General features: G+C 44.5%; 1 protein-coding gene across 5 annotated transcripts in view; it reads left to right on the top strand.

Annotated features, from left to right (window-relative positions):
- Positions 1-21,868, top strand: part of LOC106613092 (kinase suppressor of Ras 1) — a 62,488-nt gene that overhangs the window by 18,433 nt on the left and 22,187 nt on the right. The window contains exon 1 of one of the 5 annotated variants that reach the window (XM_045724680.2): positions 17,657-17,937. The exons of 3 other annotated variants lie outside the window; for them this stretch is intronic. In XM_045724680.2, coding sequence (XP_045580636.1) covers positions 17,935-17,937 — 3 coding nt within the window. In that variant the 5' untranslated portion in view covers positions 17,657-17,934. Of the gene's footprint in view, positions 1-17,656; positions 17,938-19,489; positions 19,555-21,868 lie in introns of those variants that run through there. One more of the 5 variants, XM_045724682.2, reaches the window with a different exon arrangement.

The following is a 21,868-nucleotide window of genomic DNA, read 5'->3' as shown; positions in this document are numbered from 1 at the left end:
ACCTTCCATGTGTGGACGTCTTGACAAACTGGGGACAAAATCATGTTCCCCACAAGGTAGACCATTGTAACTGATAGAAAATTGCATGCTAAAATATGTCTAGTGTGAATATTATTTGGGTTCAGTCCCCAGAAGGTGTTTTTTTCAGTCACGGTGTATGTGAGTGTGTATCCAGAGAGCGCCCCTGTACCTGGGTTTTGGTACTGCAGTGTGCATATTTAATGAGGCTCAGAATGCATTTGCATAACATTAGCATATTCGCGTATTTGTGTAGATTTTTTCAATGCATGTCAGTTATCCATAAAAGTAAATTAATAAAATATATATTATACCTGACCAGAAGTGTTCCCTATGAAAAATATGCTGACCAATCAAATCCTTTGACACACATATTATATTATATATTAGGTCTATATTACATAGTCAAAATAAACACTAGCTAAATGCATTGTATGAACAACCAAATAATATCAGATAGATTTGCAAAACTCCCATTGATAAATAAACACCAATCAGCAATGTTTTGCCATTAAAACAGCAAACACGTTGTAATGCATGTGTTAGCATAACACTAGCTGGCTAGGTTGCCTACAATAGGCTAGCTGGCTATGAAGACTAGTAGGCTAACTGTAACAACATTAAACAGACCCAAGCGAAAAGCAAAGTAGTTTGCAAGCATTATTGGAGTATTATACATACACTGAAACCGTTGTATCATACCTAAAACTCGGCAAAATGTCCCCAATTGGTCAAATATCTGTTAGTTTACTATTCTATGGGGACTTTTGGTCCCCACAAGTATAGTTAAACATGTGCACTCTATCACACACAATCTACACACGTATTATTCATTAGTTGAATTGTTTATATATTGTTGTATTTTAGAGAATTTTTCAAATTTAATCCTGTATGTTTGGGAATTTTTCTGCAATAATATGCTCAGTCCAAAACTTTGCACAGCCCATAGACTGATGCGCCTGCCTCAGATAAGATGCTTGCATGTCTACGAACTTTAGGGAGAGGGGACCCACATCATGTGAAGTCGGCACTTTTTTAGCTATTGCAGAGAAGTCTCCGCTCCGCATCAGTATGTAATGAGTCCCTAAAAAAACTGAGTCACCTTTGTGGGGAGACTAAACTCATCAAGTCTTGTTTCAAAGTTATCTTTCAGTTGAACTAAAAACTCTGACACCACTGGAATCATCTGTACTGATGATGACTGGATATACACTGTAGGGAAATTGATGATTTTGTTTGTGGGCTCATATCAGAGGAGAAAATAACACATTTATTTTAAAAAGCAATACATTTTTCAAGCATGCCAATAACTGTTTTACCTCTCCCCTGTAGTCCAAAATTAAGTCCATTCAAGTGATTTTAAAATGTCACTCAAAAACAAACCTTAGCTGCAAACTCCTCATCAAGCATTTTCACTACTATGTGTTGGGTTTGTTGTTGCGGCAATCGCAGAGAAAAGCAATTATCTCCTCCATAAACTAGCATACTTTCTTGAGAGCATTAGGCCTACCATTATTTAGCTATTGAAGGCTCTACAGTGCAGGTGGAAAGGCAACAACGAAATGAATGCTTAGTTAGCTAAAGTTAACTAGCGAGATAACTGCTACAAGTTATGTGTTGAATTGGTGATCTAGTTAGTCTGTCTGTCATTATGTTATACCTGCTCTCTCTCCTCGAGAGTCTGAAAGGAATTAAATACCCTAATCTAAGCTCTGTTCAATGTTTGTGTAATGAACAGAGAGCTGGTTTCAAGCGCAGGGCGCAGCAGGTTTTATTTGTAAAGGACCACAGGAGGAGGCAGGTAGCTGGGTCCAGGGACAGTCAGAAGGTCATACACAGGGGGTCCAAAAGTGCAACAGTACAGGCAGGGAAAAGGCTAGTAGTAGTCCGGGAGATCAGGCAATAAGTAGATAACAGGATATCCGATTGGCTAAAGTACAGGCAGGGAATAGGCAAAAGGCGTTGTTAGTGAGGTAGGCAAAAAATGATCATACACGGGAGGAGACAATCACGGGAAAACTAGCGCTCTGAAAGCCGTGTGTAACAAAACAAACAATACCTCACAATGATGGGGTGCAAAGAACTGAACTAAATAGTGTGTGATAATGACATACAGGTGTGTGAACAGGTGATCAGAATTCAGGTGATTGGGATCTGGAGAGTGAGCTGCGTTCAGGGGATCTAGGTGTTTGAGAGTGTGAGCTGGAAAGTGGGCTGGAAAGTGAGCTGCGTTCAGGGGATCTACGTGTTAGAGGGTGTGAGTTGGAAGCAGACGTTACAGTAAGCATCAAATTCCAGTGAGAAAGGCTTAGTCTGAAGCCATTCGGCTATGGATTTCACAATCCTATAATAACGTTACAAGTTATATCACCTTAAAAAGGGTTTACTTACAACCTCTGGGGTATAACATGTTGGGCAAAGTGGTATAGGAGAGTCTGACATATAACCCTTAACCTCTTACATCTAGACGTTCCGCTAGCGGAACACCTGCTCCATTATCCAATGATGGGCGTGGCGCGAAATACAAACTCCTCTAAAATACAAAAACTTCAATTTTTCAAACATATGACTATTTCACAGCATTTTAAAGATAAGACTCTCCTTTATCTAACCACACTGTCCGATTTCAAAAGGCTTTACAACGAAAGCAAAACATTAGATTATGTCAGCAGAGTACCAAGCCAGAAATAATCAGACACCCATTTTTCAAGCTAGCATATAATGTCACAAAAACCTAGAAGACAGCTAAATGCAACACTAACCTTTGATGATCTTCATCAGATGACAACCCTAGGACATTATGTTATACAATACATGCATGTTTTGTTCAATGAAGTTCATATTTATATCAAAAACCAGCTTTTTACATTAGCATGTGACGTTCAGAACTAGCAAACTTCCGGGGAATTCGCTAACATTTTACTAAATTACTCACGATAAACGTTCACAAAAAGCATAACAATTATTTTAAGAATTATAGATACAGACCTCCTCTATGCACTCGATATGTCCGATTTTAAAATAGCTTTTTGGTGAAAGCACATTTTGCAATATTCTAAGTACATAGCCCAGGCATCACGGGCTAGCTATTTAGACACCCGGCAAGTTTAGCACTCACCAATATCAGCTTTACTATTATAAAAGTTTCATTACCTTTTGTTCTCTTCGTCAGAATGCACTCCCAGGACTGCTACTTCAATAACAAATGTTGGTTTGGTCCAAAATAATCCATCGTTATATCCGAATAGCGGCGTTTTGTTTGTGCGTCCCAGACACTATCTGAAATGGTAAATCAGGGTCGTGCGCGTGGCGCAATTCGTGACAAAAAAAATCGAAATATTCCATTACCGTACTTCGAAGCATGTCAACCGCTGTTTAAAATCCATTTTTATGCCATTTTTCTCGTAAAAAAGCGATAATATTCCGACCGGGAATCTCCTTTTAGCTAAACAGAGGAAAGAAAACAAAGCATTCGGTCGACGCGGGCACGCGCCTGAGTCTCACAGTACTGTAACCAGCCACTACCCAAACACGCTACTTTGTTTCAGCCAGAGCCTGCAAAGCCACGATTCAGCTTTTTACCGCCTTCTGAGACCCTATGGCAGCCGTAGGAAGTGTCACGGGACAGCTAAGATCCTCACTCTTCAATAAACAGAGACAAGAAGAACGACACCTTGTCAGACAGGCCACTTCCTGCCTGAAACCTTGTCAGGTTTTTGCCTGCCAAATGAGTTCTGTTATACTCACAGACACCATTCAAACAGTTTTAGAAACTTTAGGGTGTTTTCTATCCATATGTAATAAGTATATGCATATTCTAGTTACTGGGTAGGAGTGGTAACCAGATTAAATCGGGCACGTTTTTTATCCAGCCGTGAAAATACTGCCCCCTAGCCATAACAGGATAACTTGAGTTCAGTGTTCGCCAATTAGAATTAAGAGGGGCCTAGCTTTGTCAAAGATTTTTATAACTAAACCAAGATAGACCACAGCCTGTCGTTTCCAATGGGAACAAATTAGTCATAGTGGGCAGAACAAGCAAGGAAGTGGGCAGAGCCAAGCACGAGCTAGAGAGATTCTATTGGCGCGTTCTTGCATACATATGTGTAACGCCCTGGCCATAGAGAGGGGTTTTTTGTTCTTTATTTTGGTTAGGCCAGGGTGTTACATTGGGTGGGCTTTCTATGTTCTTTTTCTAGGTTTTTTGTGTCTCCAGGGCGCTGGGAGGGTCCAGTTCGCCCAATGCCTGCTCTCCGCCCGTGCCGGGCCAAAGTGGGCATTCAGCCTGGAGTAAGCATGTCGAGCGTACATACCAGAACTCCAGTGCTCCCCCACAGCCCGGTTTATCCTGTGCCTCCTCCTCGGTCCAGGCCTCCAGTGGGTCTCCCCATCCTGGTCCGTCCTGTGCCACCTCCCAGGACTAGGCCTCCAGTGGGTCTCCCCATCCTGGTCCGTCCTGTGCCACCTCCCAGGACTAGGCCTCCAGTGGGTCTCGCCAGTCCGGAGCCGCCAGAGCTGCCCGCCAGTCAGGAGCCGCCGGCCGCCGCCAGTCAGGAGCCGCCAGAGCCGCCCGCCAGTCAGGAGCCGCCAGAGCCGCCCGCCAGTCAGGAGCCGCCAGAGCCGTCCGCCAGTCAGGAGCCGTCAGAGCCGCCCGCCAGTCAGGAGCCGTCAGAGCCGCCCGCCAGTCAGGAGCCGCCAGAGCCGCCCGCCAGTCAGGAGCCGCCAGAGCCGCCCGCCTGTCCGGAGCCGCCCGCCTGTCCAGAGCAGTCAGAGCCGCCCGCCAGCCCGGTGAGTCCTGTGCCTACGCCTAGGGCCAGGCCTCTTTCATGTCGCCCCAGCCTGGTGAGTCCTGTGCCTGTGCCCAGGGCCAGGCCTCTTTCATGTCTCCCCAGCCTGGTGAATCCTGGGCCAGAGCCGCCCGCCAGCCCGGAGCCGTCAGAGCCGCCCGCCAGCCTAGTGAGTCCTGTGCCTGCGCCCAGGTCCAGGCCTCCTTCATGTCTCCCCAGCCTGGTGAGTCCTGTGCCTGCGCCCAGGGCCAGGCCTCCTTCATATCTTCCCAGCCTGGTGAATCCTGGGTCAGTGCCGCCGGAGCCGCCAGGGACGCCCGCCAGCCGGGCGCAGCCAGGGACGCCCGCCAGCCGTGCGCAACCAGGGTCGCCCGCCAGCCGGGCGCAGCCATCGCCGCCCGCCAGCCGGGCGCAACCAGGGTCGCCTGCCAGCCAGGCGTAACCATCACCGCCCGCCAGCCGGGCGCAACCAGGGTCGCCGGCCAGCCGGGCGCAGTCAGTGTCGCCCACCAGACCTTCGGCGCGGCCAGGTGCGCCACCTAAGAGGGCGACGCCGAGGGTGGAGCAGAGGCCACGTCACGCACCTGAGCCGCCGCCGTAAGAAGGCCCACCCGGACCCTCCCCTTCAGTGTCAGGTTTTGCGGCCGGAGTCCGCACCTTGGGGGGGGGGGGTGGATACTGTAACGCCCTGGCCATAGAGAGGGGTTTTTTGTTCTTTATTTTGGTTAGGCCAGGGTGTTACATTGGGTGGGCGTTCTATGTTCTTTTTCTAGGTTTTTTTGTATTTCTTTGTTTTGGGCCGTGTGTGGCTCCCAATCAGGCACAGCTGAAGTTCGTTGTTGTTGATGGGGAGTCACACATAAGGAGCATGTTTTTCCTTTGGGTTTTGTGGGGGATTGTTTTCTGTGGTGTTCATTTTGGGACCAGACAGGACTGTTTGCTGTCGTTTCTTTTCGTGTTTTGTATAGAGTGTTTAGGTTCATTAAACTCTTTAATAATGAATACACATCCTCCGCTGCACCTTGGTCTAATTCTAATGACAGGCGTTACAATATGCATATTTTGTTTATGGAAAGCCTCTGTGTGCGTGTAAAATCCATCTCGTTCCATCTTCTCCCACTGCCAGCAAGTGGGCTTCCTCTCTCTACCATATTTGGTAGTGAGTGGAAACACTAAGCGGATGCTTCACATTGATACATCCGGTGAAATATCTGTCTCATTGTTCTATCTGTGGCTTCGTCCTTCATGACTGGCAAAGGCCTCGATTCTAGGCCGTAGGAAATCCTACAGTCTAGTCTCAAGATCAAGTTTGTGACTCAATTCAGACTCGTGTCCACAATTAATGAAGTCTTGAGGTATTGCTCACCTGAGGTAGAGTACCTTATGAAAAGCTGTGGACCACACTACCTACCAAGAGAGTTTTCATCTATATTTTTCATAGCTGTTTATTTACCACCACAAACTGATGCTGGCACTAAGACCACACTCAACGAGCTGTAAAAGGCCATAAGCAAATAAGAAAATGCTCATCCAGAAGCGGCGCTCCTAGTGGCTGGGGATTTTAATGCAGGAAAACTTAAATTTGTTTTACCTTATTTCTACCAGCATGACACATGTATAACCAGATGAAAACAACTCTAGACCACCTTTACTCCACACACAAAGACACGTACAAAAAACTCTCCCTCGCCCTCCATTTGACAAATCTGACCAGAATTATATCCTCTTGATTGCTGCTTACAAGCTAAAACTAAAGCAGGAAGTACCAGTGACTCGCTCAATACGGATGTGGTCAGATGATGCGGATGCTACGCTACAGGACTGTTTTGCTGGCACAGACTGGAATATGTTCCGGGACTCATCCAATGGCATTGAGGAGTATACCACCTCCGTCACCGGCTTCATCAATAAGTGCATCGACGATGCCATCCCTACAGTGACCGTACGTACATATACCAACCAAAAGCCATGGATTACAGGCAACATCTAGACCGAGCTAAAGGCTAGCGCTGCTGCTTTCAAGGAGCGGGACACTAATCCGGACGCTTATAAGAAATCTTGCTATGCCCTCAGACGAACCAACAAACAGGGAAAGTGTCAATACAGGACTAAGATTGAATCGTACTACACAGGCTCTGATGCTCATCAGATGTGGCAGGGCTTGCAAACTATTATGGACTACAATGGAAAATCATCAGCGAGCTGCCCAGTGACGCAAGCCTACCAGGCGGGCTAAATGCCTTTTATGCTTGCTTCAAGGCAAGCAACACTGAAGCATGCATGAGAGCACCAGCTGTTCTGGATGACTGTGTGATCACACTCTCCGTAGCCAATGTGAGCAAGACCTTTAAACAGGTCAACATTCACAAGGCCCCGGGGCCAGACGGATTGCTAGGACGTATACTCAGAGCATGCATGGACCAACTGACAAGTGTCTTCACTGACATTTTCAACCTCTCCCTGACCGAGTCTGTAATACCTACATGTTTCAAGCAGACCACCATAGTCCCTGTGCCCAAGAATGTGAAGGTAACCTGCCTAAATGACTACTGCCCCATAGCACTCACGTCAGTAACCATGAAGTTGTAACGGCTGTCGTAGAGAGGGGACCAAAGCGCAGCATGGTAAGTGTTCATGATTTTATTTCACTATGAAACACTCGAACAAAAATAGCAAAAACAAGCCAACAGTTCTGTCAGGTACAGAAAACTAAACGGAAAACAACTACCCACAAACACAGGTGGGAAAAGGCTGCCTAAGTATGATTCCTAATCAGAGACAACGATAGACAGCTGCCTCTGATTAGGAACCATACTCGGCCCAAAACAAAGAAATACAAAACATAGAATGCCCACCCCACACCCTGACCTAACAAAATAGAGAAATAAACCGTCTCTTTCAGATCAGGGCGTGACAGAAGTGCTTTGAAAGGTGCTATAGAGGGTAGTGCATACGGCCCAGTACATCACTGGGTCTCTTAGGGGAGAGTGAGGAGGGTTGGTGGGGTGATGGGATGGTCGTGAATGTGTGGAGCCACTCTCCTGCATTGATTACAAAATGTCTTCTCCAGACCACAAGAACAAAGGGGAACTGTAATACGCCATCATTTATTTACTTGAATAAAGGCCATTTTCAATTTTGGTTTTTAAGAGGCCAATTTATTACTTGACTTGACACTGAATTTGATATTTATAGGTCTAGAAGCGTTTCAGTTGGCCATACTGTAAGTTGTGTGTGTGTGTGTGTGTGTGTGTGTGTGTGTGTGGTGTGTGTGTGGTGTGTGTGTGGTGTGTGTGGTGGTGGGGGGGGGGGGGACTGTGTGTTTGTGTGTGTCTGTGGGTTTGTGAAGAAAGAGACAGCAACTGAGCGACTATGTAATGAGATCCCTGTTCAATCCCCTCTGAAAGGTTCAAGTACCCAGGTTAGTTTGGTTAGTTTGCATCCGACTTAGAGAGGGCAATTATGTTGGACTCCTCAGATTCCATGTACTCTGGACCAGGTCCATTTTGCCCTAAGCTGATGGGGACATCATTTTGGGGCGGCAGGTAGCCTTGTGGTTAGAGCGTTGGGCCAGTAACCAAATGGTTGCTAGCTCGAATCCCGAGCTGACAAGGTAAACATTTGTCATACTGCCCCTGAACAAGGCTGTCATTGTAAATAAGAATTTGTTCTTAAATGACTTGCGTAGTTAAATAAAGGTTAAATAAATCAAATGAAATAAACATGGCATAACAGTTTGTTATTCAAGAGAAGACGTTCCTGCACATTGCTTACTATAATTTCAAGACAGGTGTGGTTTCCCATCAATATCCAATGAAAATCTCCACAATAGGAGCAGCTTGTGAGCCTTTTTACTTTAAACATTGTTGAAGAACATGGTTAACTCCAATGCAGAACATGGTTAACTCCTCCAATGCAGAACATGGTTAACTCCAATGCAGAACATGGTTAACTCCAATGCAGAACATGGTTAACTCCTCCAATGCAGAACATGGTTAACTCCTCCAATGCAGAACATGGTTAACTCCAATAAAGAACATGGTTAACTCCTCCAATGCCGAACATGGTTAACTCCAATAAAGAACATGGTTAACTCCTCCAATGCCGAACATGGTTAACTCCAATGCAGAACATGGTTAACTCCTCCAATGCCGAACATGGTTAACTCCAATAAAGAACATGGTTAACTCCTCCAATGCAGAACATGGTTAACTCCAATAAAGAACATGGTTAACTCCTCCAATGCAGAACATGGTTAACTCCAATGAAGAACATGGTTAACTCCTCCAATGCAGAACATGGCCCGCGCTGGTAACTCCTCCTGCAGCGGACTCCACAGAACATGGTTAACTCCTCCAATGCAGAACATCGCTAACTCTTACGATACAGAACATGGTTAACTCCTCCAATGCAGAACATCGCTCCGAACTGGCTCCTCCACGACTCGACCACGCGAACATGGTTAACTCCTCCAATGCAGAACATCGCTAACTCTTACGATACAGAACATGGTTAACTCCTCCAATGCAGAACATCGCTAACTCTTACGATACAGAACATGGGTAACTCCTCCAATGCAGAACATCGCTAACTCTTACGATACAGAACATGGTTAACTCCTCCAATGCAGAACATCGCTAACTCTTACGATACAGAACATGGTTAACTCCTCCAATGCAGAACATCGCTAACTCTTACGATACAGAACATGGTTAACTCCTCCAATGCAGAACATCGCTAACTCTTACGATACAGAACATGGTTAACTCCTCCAATGCAGAACATCGCTAACTCTTACGATACAGAACATGGTTAACTCCTCCAATACAGAACATCGCTAACTCTTACGATACAGAACATGGGTAACTCCTCCAATGCAGAACATCGCTAACTCTTACGATACAGAACATGGTTAACTCCTCCAATGCAGAACATCGCTAACTCTTACGATACAGAACATGGGTAACTCCTCCAATGCAGAACATCGCTAACTCTTACGATACAGAACATGGTTAACTCCTCCAATGCAATGTAAGCATCCTTAGTGAACTATTAGTACCATCTCCCTTTATCTGTGTCAGATAGGATTTGGGTCTTTGTTTCTTTTGGACGGTAACATGCTTATGATAGGGCATATTTCATAGCAATTAAGGCCTTTGCTGGAAGCTGAATGCAGGCTTTTGTAGTTCCGCTCTGTCTCCACCCTTCCAGTTGGCAGTAGCAGCTTCATGGGGAGAGTTTCTGCCACTATTTTGTCAGGACTAGTACAGACACAAAAACATTTCATCTGGTGTTTTTATAGAGACTATTTGTTCTGCCAATGGAAAATGAGCGATCACTTTTTTCTGTCAATTTCTTCTCTCCAGGACCTGCATTTAGGACTGTCGTTGTACACTTTGGGTTCTGAAAACGACCCACCCCCAAACCCTATTGGTCTGTAGTAAACTCTTCACGTGATCCAATCCATGTTCCTGCTACTGTCCCTGGCCTCCAGCCATACCCCCCTCACTATGCCCAGGCTTATGTTTAGGTGTGTTCTGTTTTTACTTTGTACCAAAATGGCAGAACATGTATGCATGTATAATGCACACCCAGCAGGTTTATGCAGATGATGCTATTCAGGAGTTGGCAACTGTCAAAAACAGAATAGGAGGATTCTGTTTTGTTATATACGTGTCCTGGCCCACGTGTTGTCACTAATCTGTGTCTATCACAGACCAGTTTAACCTGCTCCTCTCTACCAAGCCCTCTTTGCAAATACAGCCCACTGGGCAAAAAGTAGTTGAATCAGCGTTATTTCCACGTCATTTCAACAAAACATTTAATGTGATGACGTTGGGAATTTCGTTTTTTTTTCACCCTTTGGATTGCAAATCAGAGGAAGATTTTCAAAAAGTAAATGAATATTTAATCGCTATTTGTGATTTTTGAAGCCTGTGCCGGTGGAAAAGTATGTTGATGTGGGGCGCCGTCCTCAAACAATCGCATGGCAGGCTTTCGCTGTAAAGCCTATTGTAAATCAGACAATGCAGTTAGATGAACAAGACTTTAAGCTTTTAACCGATATAAGACACTTGTATTTACCTAAATGTTTAATATCCATAATTTTTATTATTATTTATTTGAATTGCACGCTCTCCAATTTCACCGGAAGTTGTCGACAGGTGTCCCGCTGGCTGCAATATGAGAGATTCTGCAGAATCCTACAGAAAGGCTAAGATTACGTTTAAGATTAAGGCTAGCGAAAGAAATACATTTAAAAAGTGACACAGAAAGAAAGAGTGAGCCCCAGGAAAGAGAGAGAATTAAAGACATAGTGTGGTATAGAGTTAGTGGATAGGTTTTAGTGTTTTCAGGGCCCCACACCAGCTAAAGTACATTCTCCTCTCTCTCGCTGACAATGAACACTCACCAAATCTGGCTCTGCCTGGCTCTAGCTCTGCATGGAGGGCCCAGAATGTGCACAGTCAGCTGCTCCCCCCTCTGTCCCTGCCTGCCACACTATTTATACACACGGTCCTGCCTCCCCACATACCACACACACACACACACTCACATGCATGGACGTAAGCACTCTCTCACACACACGCATGGATGTAGGCACTCTCTCACACACGCATGGACCTGAGCACTCTCACTCACACAGACACGTAACACTGGACAGTGTAGGATTGCCGCTACAGACTACAACACAGGAACGTACGTGGCTGAACTTCAGGCCCTTAGCAGTGGATTCAACAGGTGGACTTACAGGGAAAGAGAGACAGAGAAGGTATTGTCAAACCAGGAGATAATAGTGTCAAACCAGGAGATAATAGTGTCAAACCAAGATATAGTAGTGTCAAACCAGGAAATAGTAGTGTCAAACCAGGAGATAGTAGTGTCAAACCAGGTGCTAACAGTGTCAAACCAGGAGATAGTCGTGTCAAACCTGGAGATAACAGTGTCAAACCAGGAGGTAGTAGTGTCAAACAAAGAGATAACAGTGTCAAACCAGGAAATAGTAGTGTCAAACCAAGATATGGTAGTGTAAAACCAGGAGATAATAGTGTCAAACCAGGAGATAATAGTGTTAAACCAAGAGATAATAGTGTCAAACCAGGAGATAATAGTGTCAAACCAGGAGATAATAGTGTCAAACCAGGAGATAGTAGAGTCAAACCAGGAGATAGTTGAGTCAAACCAGGAGATAATAGTGTCAAACCAGGAGATAGTAGAGTCAAACCAGGAGATAGTCGTGTCAAACCAGGAGATAGTCGTGTCAAACCAGGAGATAGTAGTGTCAAACCAGGAGATAGTAGTGTCAGACTAAGATATAGTAGTGTCAGACTAAGATATAGTAGTGTCAAACCAAGAGATAATAGTGTCAAACCAGGAGATAACAGTGTCAAACCAGGGGATAACAGTGTCAAACCAAGATATAGTAGTGTCAAACCAGGAGATAGTAGTGTCAAACCAGGAGGTAACAGTGTCAAACCAGGAGACAATAGTGTCCAACCAGGAGACAGTAGGGTCAAACCAGGAGATAGTAGGGTCAAAGCAGGAGGTAGTAGGGTCAAAGCAGGAGGTAGTAGGGTCAAACCAGGAGATAGTCGAGTCAAACCAGGAGATAGTCGAGTCAAACCAGGAGATAATAGTGTCAAACCAGGAGATAGTAGAGTCAAACAAGGAGATAGTAGTGTCAAACCAGGAGATAACAGTGTCAAACCAGGAGATAACAGTGTCAAACAGGAGATAATAGTGTCAAACCAGGAGATAGTAGAGTCAAACCAGGAGATAGTAGAGTCAAACCAGGAGATAGTAGAGTCAAACCAGGAGATAGTTGAGTCAAACCAGGAGATAGTAGTGTCAAACCAGGAGATAGTAGTGTCAAACCAGGAGATAGTCGTGTCAAACCAGGAGATAGTCGTGTCAAACCAGGAGATAGTCGTGTCAAACCAGGAGATAGTCGTGTCAAACCAGGAGATAGTCGTGTCAGACTAAGATATAGTAGTGTCAGACTAAGATATAGTAGTGTCAAACCAAGAGATAATAGTGTCAAACAGGAGATAACAGTGTCAAACCAGGGGATAACAGTGTCAAACCAAGATATAGTAGTGTCAAACCAGGAGATAGTAGTGTCAAACCAGGAGGTAACAGTGTCAAACCAGGAGACAATAGTGTCAAACCAGGAGACAGTAGGGTCAAACCAGGAGACAGTAGGGTCAAACCAGGAGACAGTAGGGTCAAACCAGGAGACAGTAGGGTCAAACCACGAGATAACAGTGTCAAACCAGGAGATAACAGTGTCAAACCAGGAGATAGTAGTGTCAAACTAAGATATAGTAGTGTCAAACCAGGAGATAGTAGTGTCAAACTAAGATATAGTAGTGTCAAACCAGGAGATAGTAGTGTCAAACCAAGAGATAATAGTGTCAAACTAGGAGATAACAGTGTCAAACTAAGATATAGTAGTGTCAAACCAGGATATAACAGTGTCAAACCAGGAGATAATAGTGTCAAACCAGGAGATAGTAGGGTCAAACCAGGAGATAGTAGGGACAAACCAGGAGATAGTAGGGTCAAACCAGGAGGTAGTAGGGTCAAACCAGGAGATATAGGGTCAAACCAGGAGATAGTAGCGTTAAACCAAGAGATAATAGTGTCAAACTAGGAGATAACAGTGTCAAACTAAGATATAGTAGTGTCAAACCAGGATATAACAGTGTCAAACCAGGAGATAATAGTGTCAAACCAGGAGATAGTAGGGTCAAACCAGGAGATAGTAGGGACAAACCAGGAGATAGTAGGGTCAAACCAGGAGGTAGTAGGGTCAAACCAGGAGATATAGGGTCAAACCAGGAGATAGTAGCGTTAAACCAGGAGGTAGTAGGGTCAAACCGGAGATACAGTGCGTTCAAAAAGTATTCAGATCCCTTGACTTTTTCCACATATTGATACATTACAGCCTTATTCTAAAATGTATTAAATTGTTTTTTTACCTCACCAATCTACACACAATACCCCATAATGACAAAGCAAAAATAGGTTTTAGAAATTGTTGCAAATGTATAAAAAGAAAATAAATTAAATATGACATTTACATAAGTATTCAGACCCTTTACTCAGTAATTTGTTGAAGCACCTTTGGCAGCGATTACAGCCTTGCTACAAGCTTGACACACCTGTATTTAGGGAGTTTCGCCCATTCTCTCAGATGATGGGGAGCATCGCTGCACAGCTATTTTCAGGTCTCTCCAGAGATGTTTGATCGGGTTCAAGTCCGGGCTTTGGCTGGGCCACTCAAGGACATTCAGAGACTTGTCCCGAAACCACTCCTGCGTTGTCTTGGCTGTGTGCTTAGGGTCGTTGTCTTGTTGGAAGGTGAACCTTCACCCAGTCTGAGGCCCTGAGCTCGCTGGAGCAGGTTTTCATCAATGATCTCTCTGTACTTTTCTCCGTTCATCTTTCCCTCAATTCTGACTAGTCTCCCAGTCCCTGCCGCTGAAAAACATCCCCACAGCATGATGCCGCCACCACCATGCTTCACCGTAGGGATGGTGCCAGGTTTCCTCCAGACGTGATGCTTGGCATTCAGGCCAAAGAGTTCAATCTTGGTTTCATCAGACCAGAGAATCTTGTTTCTCATGGTCTGAGGGTCCTTTAGGTGCCTTTTGCAAACTCCAAACGGGCGGTCATGTGCCATTTACAGGGGAGTGGCTTCCGTCTGGTCACTCTACAGTAAAGGCCTGATTGGTGGAGTGCTGCTGAGGTGGTTGTTCTTCTGGAAGATTCTCCCATCTCCACATAGGAACTCTCGAGCTCTGTTAGAGTGACCATCGGGTTCTTGTTCACCTCCCCAACCAAGGCCCTTCTCTCCCTATTGCTCAGTTTGGCCGGGCGGCCATCTCTAGGAAGAGTCTTGGTGGTTCCAAACATCTTACATTTAAGAATGATGGAGACCACTGTGTTCTTGGGGACCTTCAATGCTGCAGAAATGTTTTGGTACCCTTCCCCAGATCTGTGCCTCGACACAATCCTGTCTCTGAGCTCTACAGACAATTCCTTCGACCTCATGGCTTGGTTTTTGCTCTGGCATGCACTGTCAACTGTGGGACCTTATATAGACAAGTGTGTGCCTTTCCAAATCATGTCCAATTAATTTAATTTACCACAGGAGGACTCCAATCAAGTTGTAGAAACATCTCAAGGATGATCAATGGAAACAGGATCCACCTGAGCTCAATTTCGAATCTCATAGCAAAGGGTCTGAATACTTACGTAAATAATGCGTTTCAATTTTATTTGTAAATTTTTTCGCTTTGTCATTATTATTATCATCATTAAAATCAATTTTAGAATTGAAGGGGTCTGAATACTTTCCGAATGCACTGTAGTAGGGCCAAACAAGGAGATGGTAGGGTCAAACCAGGAGATGGTAGGGTCAAACCAGGAGATAGTAGGGTCAAACCAGGAGATAGTCGAGTCAAACCAGGAGATAGTCGAGTCAAACCAGGAGATAGTCGAGTCAAACCAGGAGATGGTCGAGTCAAACCTGGAGATAGTAGGGTCAAACCAGGAGATAGTAGGGTCAAACCAGGAGATAGTAGGGTCAAACCAGGAGATAGTAGAGTTAAACCAGGAGATAGTAGGGTCAAACCAGGAGATAGTTTGGTCAAATCACTGAGGTAGGCTAACGTTGCGTCTAATTGAAAATAACATTATTCCCCACTCACAGCAAGAAAGCAGGTGCATGTAAATTGTAATGGATTGCAATGGATTGACAACATTGTTTTTATCAACATTGTTCTGTTGAGTCCATGAATGCAAATGCAACACTGCATTTGTAAGCTCACTGGCATACTTTTATTTACAAAGCCATTTTGGGTTTACTACCATTTTATTTTGCAATTTTTATTGTTCAGAAATGTGGTGAGTACTCTTTGTTCGCAGGACTTTATCCTGCTAACTGTTCCAAATGTCCGAACTGAATTTGGTAAAAGGGCTTTTATGTACTCTGCTCCATCGTCTTGGAACGCCTTACAAAATACTTTTAAACTGGAAGAACTTGTCCCGATTGGTATTTTTAAATCACTGATGAAGGATTTTGAGGCTGATTCCCTGACCTGTCAATGTTTTTAATTAGCTGTTTTATGATTTTGTTATACTCTTGTGAATTCTATGGTTTTTACTAGATTAATAGCAGTTTTTCATGTTGTCTGTTTGTAATTGTGTAATGACTTGGTGCTGCCTATCTTGTGAAATAGGCAGCACCTCTGCAGCACCTCTGGTGAAATAAAAAATAAAATGTACATTCTTGCAGAACAAGAATGTTTAGACTTTTCCTGTAAATCTGGTGAGCTGTTTTAAATGAATAGGTTAGACTACAAGCCATTCTCTACTTTAGCATCTGTGTGGACCATACTACCACAGCTCATCGGATGGGATTGTCAATTCACTCCATAAAGTTTTTCCCTCCCTATGAAAGTGTCCTGACAAAAATGCCCATTAATTTAGCCAGGGCTCCTCTCCATTCACTATATGACTCACAGTGCAGGAATGTATGCCTCATCACACAAAAAATGTCACCAGTCGGCTGACAGTCTCTGTTGTTGGGTACATTTGGGATCCGATGTGCTAAAAGAGCTAGCCTGTTCCCGATATCTGTTTGTGCTGTCTTGCCAATTCCTGGCGGTAACAATGACCATAGGAGTTAGGAAGACAGCACAAACAGATCTCAGACTAGGCTATAAAAGATCCCAAATAATGAACGCTCTTCTCCCAGCCCTCAGCCATTGTAAACCCTGGGAGATATTAGAGAGAGGGCCACTGTTTCCACAGGAAGAGGTGAGGAATGGCCCTCAGGGCAGAGCCCAGATCAGACGTGCCTCTCTACCACATTTGCATGACTGGACAGTTTTGTGAAGAGGCAGTGATAACCAGGGGAAAAGAGTTGTGTTTAGTTAGCATCGTTCCTTTCGTTCATATCAAATAATCAACCATTTTTATAAATATTTACTCATTTACTTGTATATAGCTACTTAAAGACTTGGGACTTTCATGTGTACACCTTCAACTAATGGGAGGTGTCGATATGTGTTAAGGATGATTTGGTATCAGCATGGGACCAGACTGAATCAACACATGTATGAAGAACCAGGGGTTAGTTAGTGTAATCTCAGGTCACTCCCCAAGGAGGGCAGGAAGGAGGTCGGTTACAGCAGAAAAAGTACAAAGTACCTCAACAAATCCTCTGTTTCCTGTGCCCTTGTGGAAGATATATCCCCCTCCCACCTTCCCCCTCTCTCTCCTCCATCCTCCCTTCTCACTATCCTCTGTTATCTGGTCTTATGGCCAGCCTTTGTCTTATCTGGAGCATCCAGGACGATGGCCTGTGGAAAAATGCTAGTGTTCAGAGGAAGTGGAGGCAGTCTTCTGAGATTGGGTGGCAAAGCACTGATTAGTTATGGGTCTCTCCTCATCTTCACAGTCCTGTCTGCAGGAAGGACTTCCTGAGCCATCAGAGACTGAGAAAGAGATATATGAATCAACCCCATAAAGTAGTCTCTAAGGCTGTTAGACTTGAGGTCACTGGCTGCATTCTGCACAGACTGCCTATCTGTTTGGATTCTCTACTACTACTGTTTCTAGCAGTCTCCTATTCTACTGCAGCTGCTTTGTGGGGTTACTTGGGCCCCTGTGTTTGGCGGGTTGCCGTTGTGTTGGGCTACTCTGTATGGCTTCCCTATGACATTGTTGTGTATGTATGCCCAGGGCAGCATGGAGATGTTCTCTTAGGCCCAATGCCTCTGAGGGGGGAGAGAAGAGAGGTCAGGGGGGATCAACTGAGTTTACCATCACCAGTTGCTGATGCACCGCTTTGGCATGCCAGAAGCAGGAAGACAGACAGTCTGGCTATCTGGCAGAGCCTGCTTGGAAATAAAAGAGAGAGAGACAGAGAATGAGGGAGGGAAGGGAGTGGAGGAACTGAGGGAGGGAGCGAGATAAAAAAAAAACAGGGAGTGTGAGAGACTGCGCTGGAGAGAGGAGTTGAGTTCTCACAGTGTTTTTGACAGCGGTTTGGAGCACTAGGGATATCACTGGGACATTAGAGAAGAGGCTACAACACAACAGGGTCCATAAGGAGCACATGGTACGTACTATAGGAAAGCTTTAGAACAATCTACTGAAGGAAAGCCTTTTGTACAGCAACATGGCTGATTTTACCAGGTGTTTCCTGTTAGCTGCAAGTTTCTTACTAGAGAGTGACTTGTTTCCGCAGTGCTGATAGAGCTTAAGCTCTGTGTACACAAAATTATTAACTGATAATACTGTGTTAGTACACAGTATATGGGATTTAGTTGCACAGTCAAGATTAATGTTGTTTAGTCGGGCCTCTTTTAATGTGGGGATTTAAGAGGCGGTTGTTTAGTGTAGTTTGTTGATGTTAACAGGTTTTAGTATGCTTCCGTCTGTGTGTGTTTGTGCGTGTCTGTGTGTGTGTGTTCATGTGCGTCCCTTACTAAGTTTCTTTTTCTTTGTTTATAGTATTTCATTTCACTCTAGATACAAACTTATACATACGAACAACAATTTACAGACGCACACAAGCGATGACTTCATCTCCTCTGCCCAGACCCACATTCTCACACCCCTATCCCTAGTGCCTGCGTTATTGTTTGCCACTTGGCCTTAAATTTATTCCATTTGTTTTTCTCAGTCACCGATACTATTTCAATAATAAATCCTTAGATTTTTCCCTTGTGGTAATGATTGACGGATTGATTTCCAAGTTTTTAGTGTACGTTTTTTCAAGATGAGTGATGAGAAGAGAATCGTCCAGCCCATTGGGTATCTCACTACACCTCCATAAGTTTCTATATGTATTCCAGTAGCTTCCAATAGCTTGGCCAATGAATGTGTTCACTTCCTGGCTCACGTGTATGTTCTGGGTGTCTGGATGAGTGTGTTTGTTTGATGATTTATAGAAGGGGGCTTATCCTGGGTGTTATTAAATCCTTGAGTCTATTGATTGACCCACCCGTGCATCAATCTAAGTAACATCATAAAAAAATCTGTCAGTTTAAGCTAGCGATATCGATTTTTTAAAAGGGCTGCGTCTCAATCCGTCTCATCCACCTATGTTGGCCTTCCGCATCTGCGGGAGAAGGTGGCCGAGCTACAGCTGTGTTTGTCAGACCATGGGACATCTCTAAAATTGGTGTTCTAACAAAACGTCTGTAGCGTCCGAATGGTTTGGCTTACACAGTATGGAAATATGAGACTCTTACGAACACTATCAGGAATCAAGGTAAGACCCAGATGCAGACACGTTGAATAAACAATGGTTTAATAGTCCAAGGGGCAGGCAAGAGACAGGTCAAGGCAGGCAGGGGTCAATAATCCAGAGATGGGGCAAGGGTACCGGTCGGCAGGCAGGCTCAGGGTCAGGCAGAGTGGTCAGGCAGGCGGGTACAGACACGGGACAGGCAAGGGTCAAAACCAGCAGGGCGAGAAAAGGAGAGGCTGGGAAAAAACTGGAGCTGAAAGGACAAACGCTGGTAAGCTTGACAAACAAGACGAACTGGCAACAGACAGACAGAAAACACAGGTATTAAGTACACAGGGGATAATGGGGAAGATGGGAGACACCTGGAGGGGGGTTGAGACAATCACAAAGACAGGTGAAACAGATCAGGGCATGACAAACACGAAGGTGTTCTCCATTTTGCTCTAAGACCCCCCCAAGTGTAACAGGACTCGTCTGAAGGTAACACAATAATTAATGGGACTATGGAGGTAGTTTTGTGCCAACAAAAATAAGGGGTTAAATATGTATCCAAAAGAACAAAAGTATTTCCTGAGCTTTCGTATATCTCCTGATATACGACAGACACTTCAAAACCTTATTCCTTATGATTTATTTTTTGCCATTTATGAATGTGTTATTCAATGCGTTTCCATGGGCTATAATAGTAAAGGCTTAGACTTTTAGAGGTTTAATGGGTGCAGGTGGGACAGGGATGAGATAAGTGGTTTGTCTTCATGGTGTGCGTGGTCATGCGTCTGTTTGTGGTCAAGGGACTGTTTAGTTGAGCTGTTTTTGGAAATCTCTCTCTGGTTCTGTGTAGTCAGTCAGTCAGTCATTCGTTCTGTCATTATTAGGTTACGTCAAAACCAAACACAGCCAGTCATGACATGCCCAGACATGCTGACACCCAGCCTTTTCATACACTTTCAATTTGAAGTTCTGGCCTGCCCCACACACAGTATAATAACCCACAGCACACAGTGTGTGTGTCTCTCTCTCACACACACCTGCTGTGTGTGCTCTGCTGGCCTTGTGTGTGTGTGTGTGTGTGTGTGTACATTTAACAGATGAGTGAATAGTTGGACAGGTTGTACTGACTCTTGTCTCTGGCTGGCATGACAGTGCAGTTGGTTGAGATTGTGTCATATAGTCCCAAGATAAAGAGTCTAAAGGTACTTTCAAACAAAACCATATCCCCATTAGACAACTTGCTTCCTGGTGAATTTCCAGCTCAGCTTGTCTTTTGTTGTGGGTAATAAGTCTGTCTGCTGATAAGAAGAAAGTGACTCCCTGGAGAAACAAATCATTCTATGGAGGGATTGAGTTCCATGGTAGACCATTGCCACCGCAATAAATATTAAGTGCCACAGTGCTTACCGAAGAAGAAATACCTTAGGCAATAGTGATACCTGCTACTATAGGAAATATGTATGACAGGCAAAGAAGTAATCAGGTTTTAATGGGGAGGTTCCAGCCAGGGGCTCTGTATCCTGGGACTCTATCCATCTGCCCAGATACAGAACAGTAACCCTGGTCTGGCCCACTTCCACCCACTCCACCCTCACTTTGTTAACACTGGAATAAGTGGACACTTATCTAGGCCTCTGGTCCCAACCACGTCCCTTACACAATTACCTTGTCTTTATTAATCTGTACATAAAAGGGATTACGTTCTATAGCACTTAAGATACAAGCTGTTGTATTGATTACCTATTTCTGCCACGTGTGCACACACACACACACACACACACACACACACACACAACGCTACACTATCTGTAAATATAATAGCAAAAGGTTGACTGTGTGGTTCCTCCAGGACCCACACACAACCTGTGCAGTCCAGCTAGTTTATTTCTGTCAAGCAAAACAAAAGTTACCAAAATAACAACAATAGGACCTGGCGTGTCTGTTGTCACCAGTTGCCGAACCTCCTGGGCCCTGCTGTGAAGGCCAGTGGTTCTTAGAGGATGAGGGAGTCAGTATGAGGGCTTGGGAAAGGTGGCTTGCTGTTCTACATCTGTGTAGTCAAATCAAATCCAATTGCATTTGTCACATGTGCCGAATACAACAGGTGTAGTAGACCTTACTGTGAAATGCGGACTTACTTTTATTTATTTTTATTTCACCTTTATTTAACCAGGTAGGCCAGTTGAGAACAAGTTCTCATTTACATCTGCGGCCTGGCCAAGATAAAGCAAAGCAGTGCGACAAAAACGACAACACAGAGTTACGCATGGAATAAACAAACGTACAGTCAATAACACAATAGAAAAATCTATGTACAGTGTGTGAAAATGTAGTAAGATTAGGGAGGTAAAGTGTAGTTCCAAGATGGCGTAGTAGTCGGTCGTGTGTTGTGTTCGTCTTTGTCTCATCCCTTGTCTTATCCCGTGTAAATAGCCGTTTTTTTCTTCTTTTTCTCGTATACATTTTAATCTCACTTTCTATCTACGAACTAAATATACTTTCCTGCAACCCGCCTCACCCAATGTGGTACGGATCTGCTATTTTTATTCCTTATAACTGGAACCTCCATCAGAAGCTAGCCAGCTAACTAGCTATTAGTCTTTGTTAGCCACGGATAGCGGTCTTCTCCTTTTAGCTCGGACACTGGCAGCTTTAGCTCAGACAATACATGCCAGTCTGTCTTTTATCTTTGGTGGTTATGATATCGTTTCGGACGTTGAGCGTGGCTAAGGTGCACCCATGACCAGCTCGGAAATCAGATTGCATAGCGGACAAGGTGCGGTGGGATTCGAAATGGTCGGTA

Source organism: Salmo salar, chromosome 09 (genome assembly GCF_965601325.2).
Source record: "Salmo salar chromosome 09, fSalSal1, whole genome shotgun sequence".
NCBI classification, from domain to species: domain Eukaryota; kingdom Metazoa; phylum Chordata; class Actinopteri; order Salmoniformes; family Salmonidae; genus Salmo; species Salmo salar.
The sequence above is the reverse complement of the archived record's forward strand: the minus strand, read 5'-3'. Positions and strand labels throughout refer to the sequence as shown.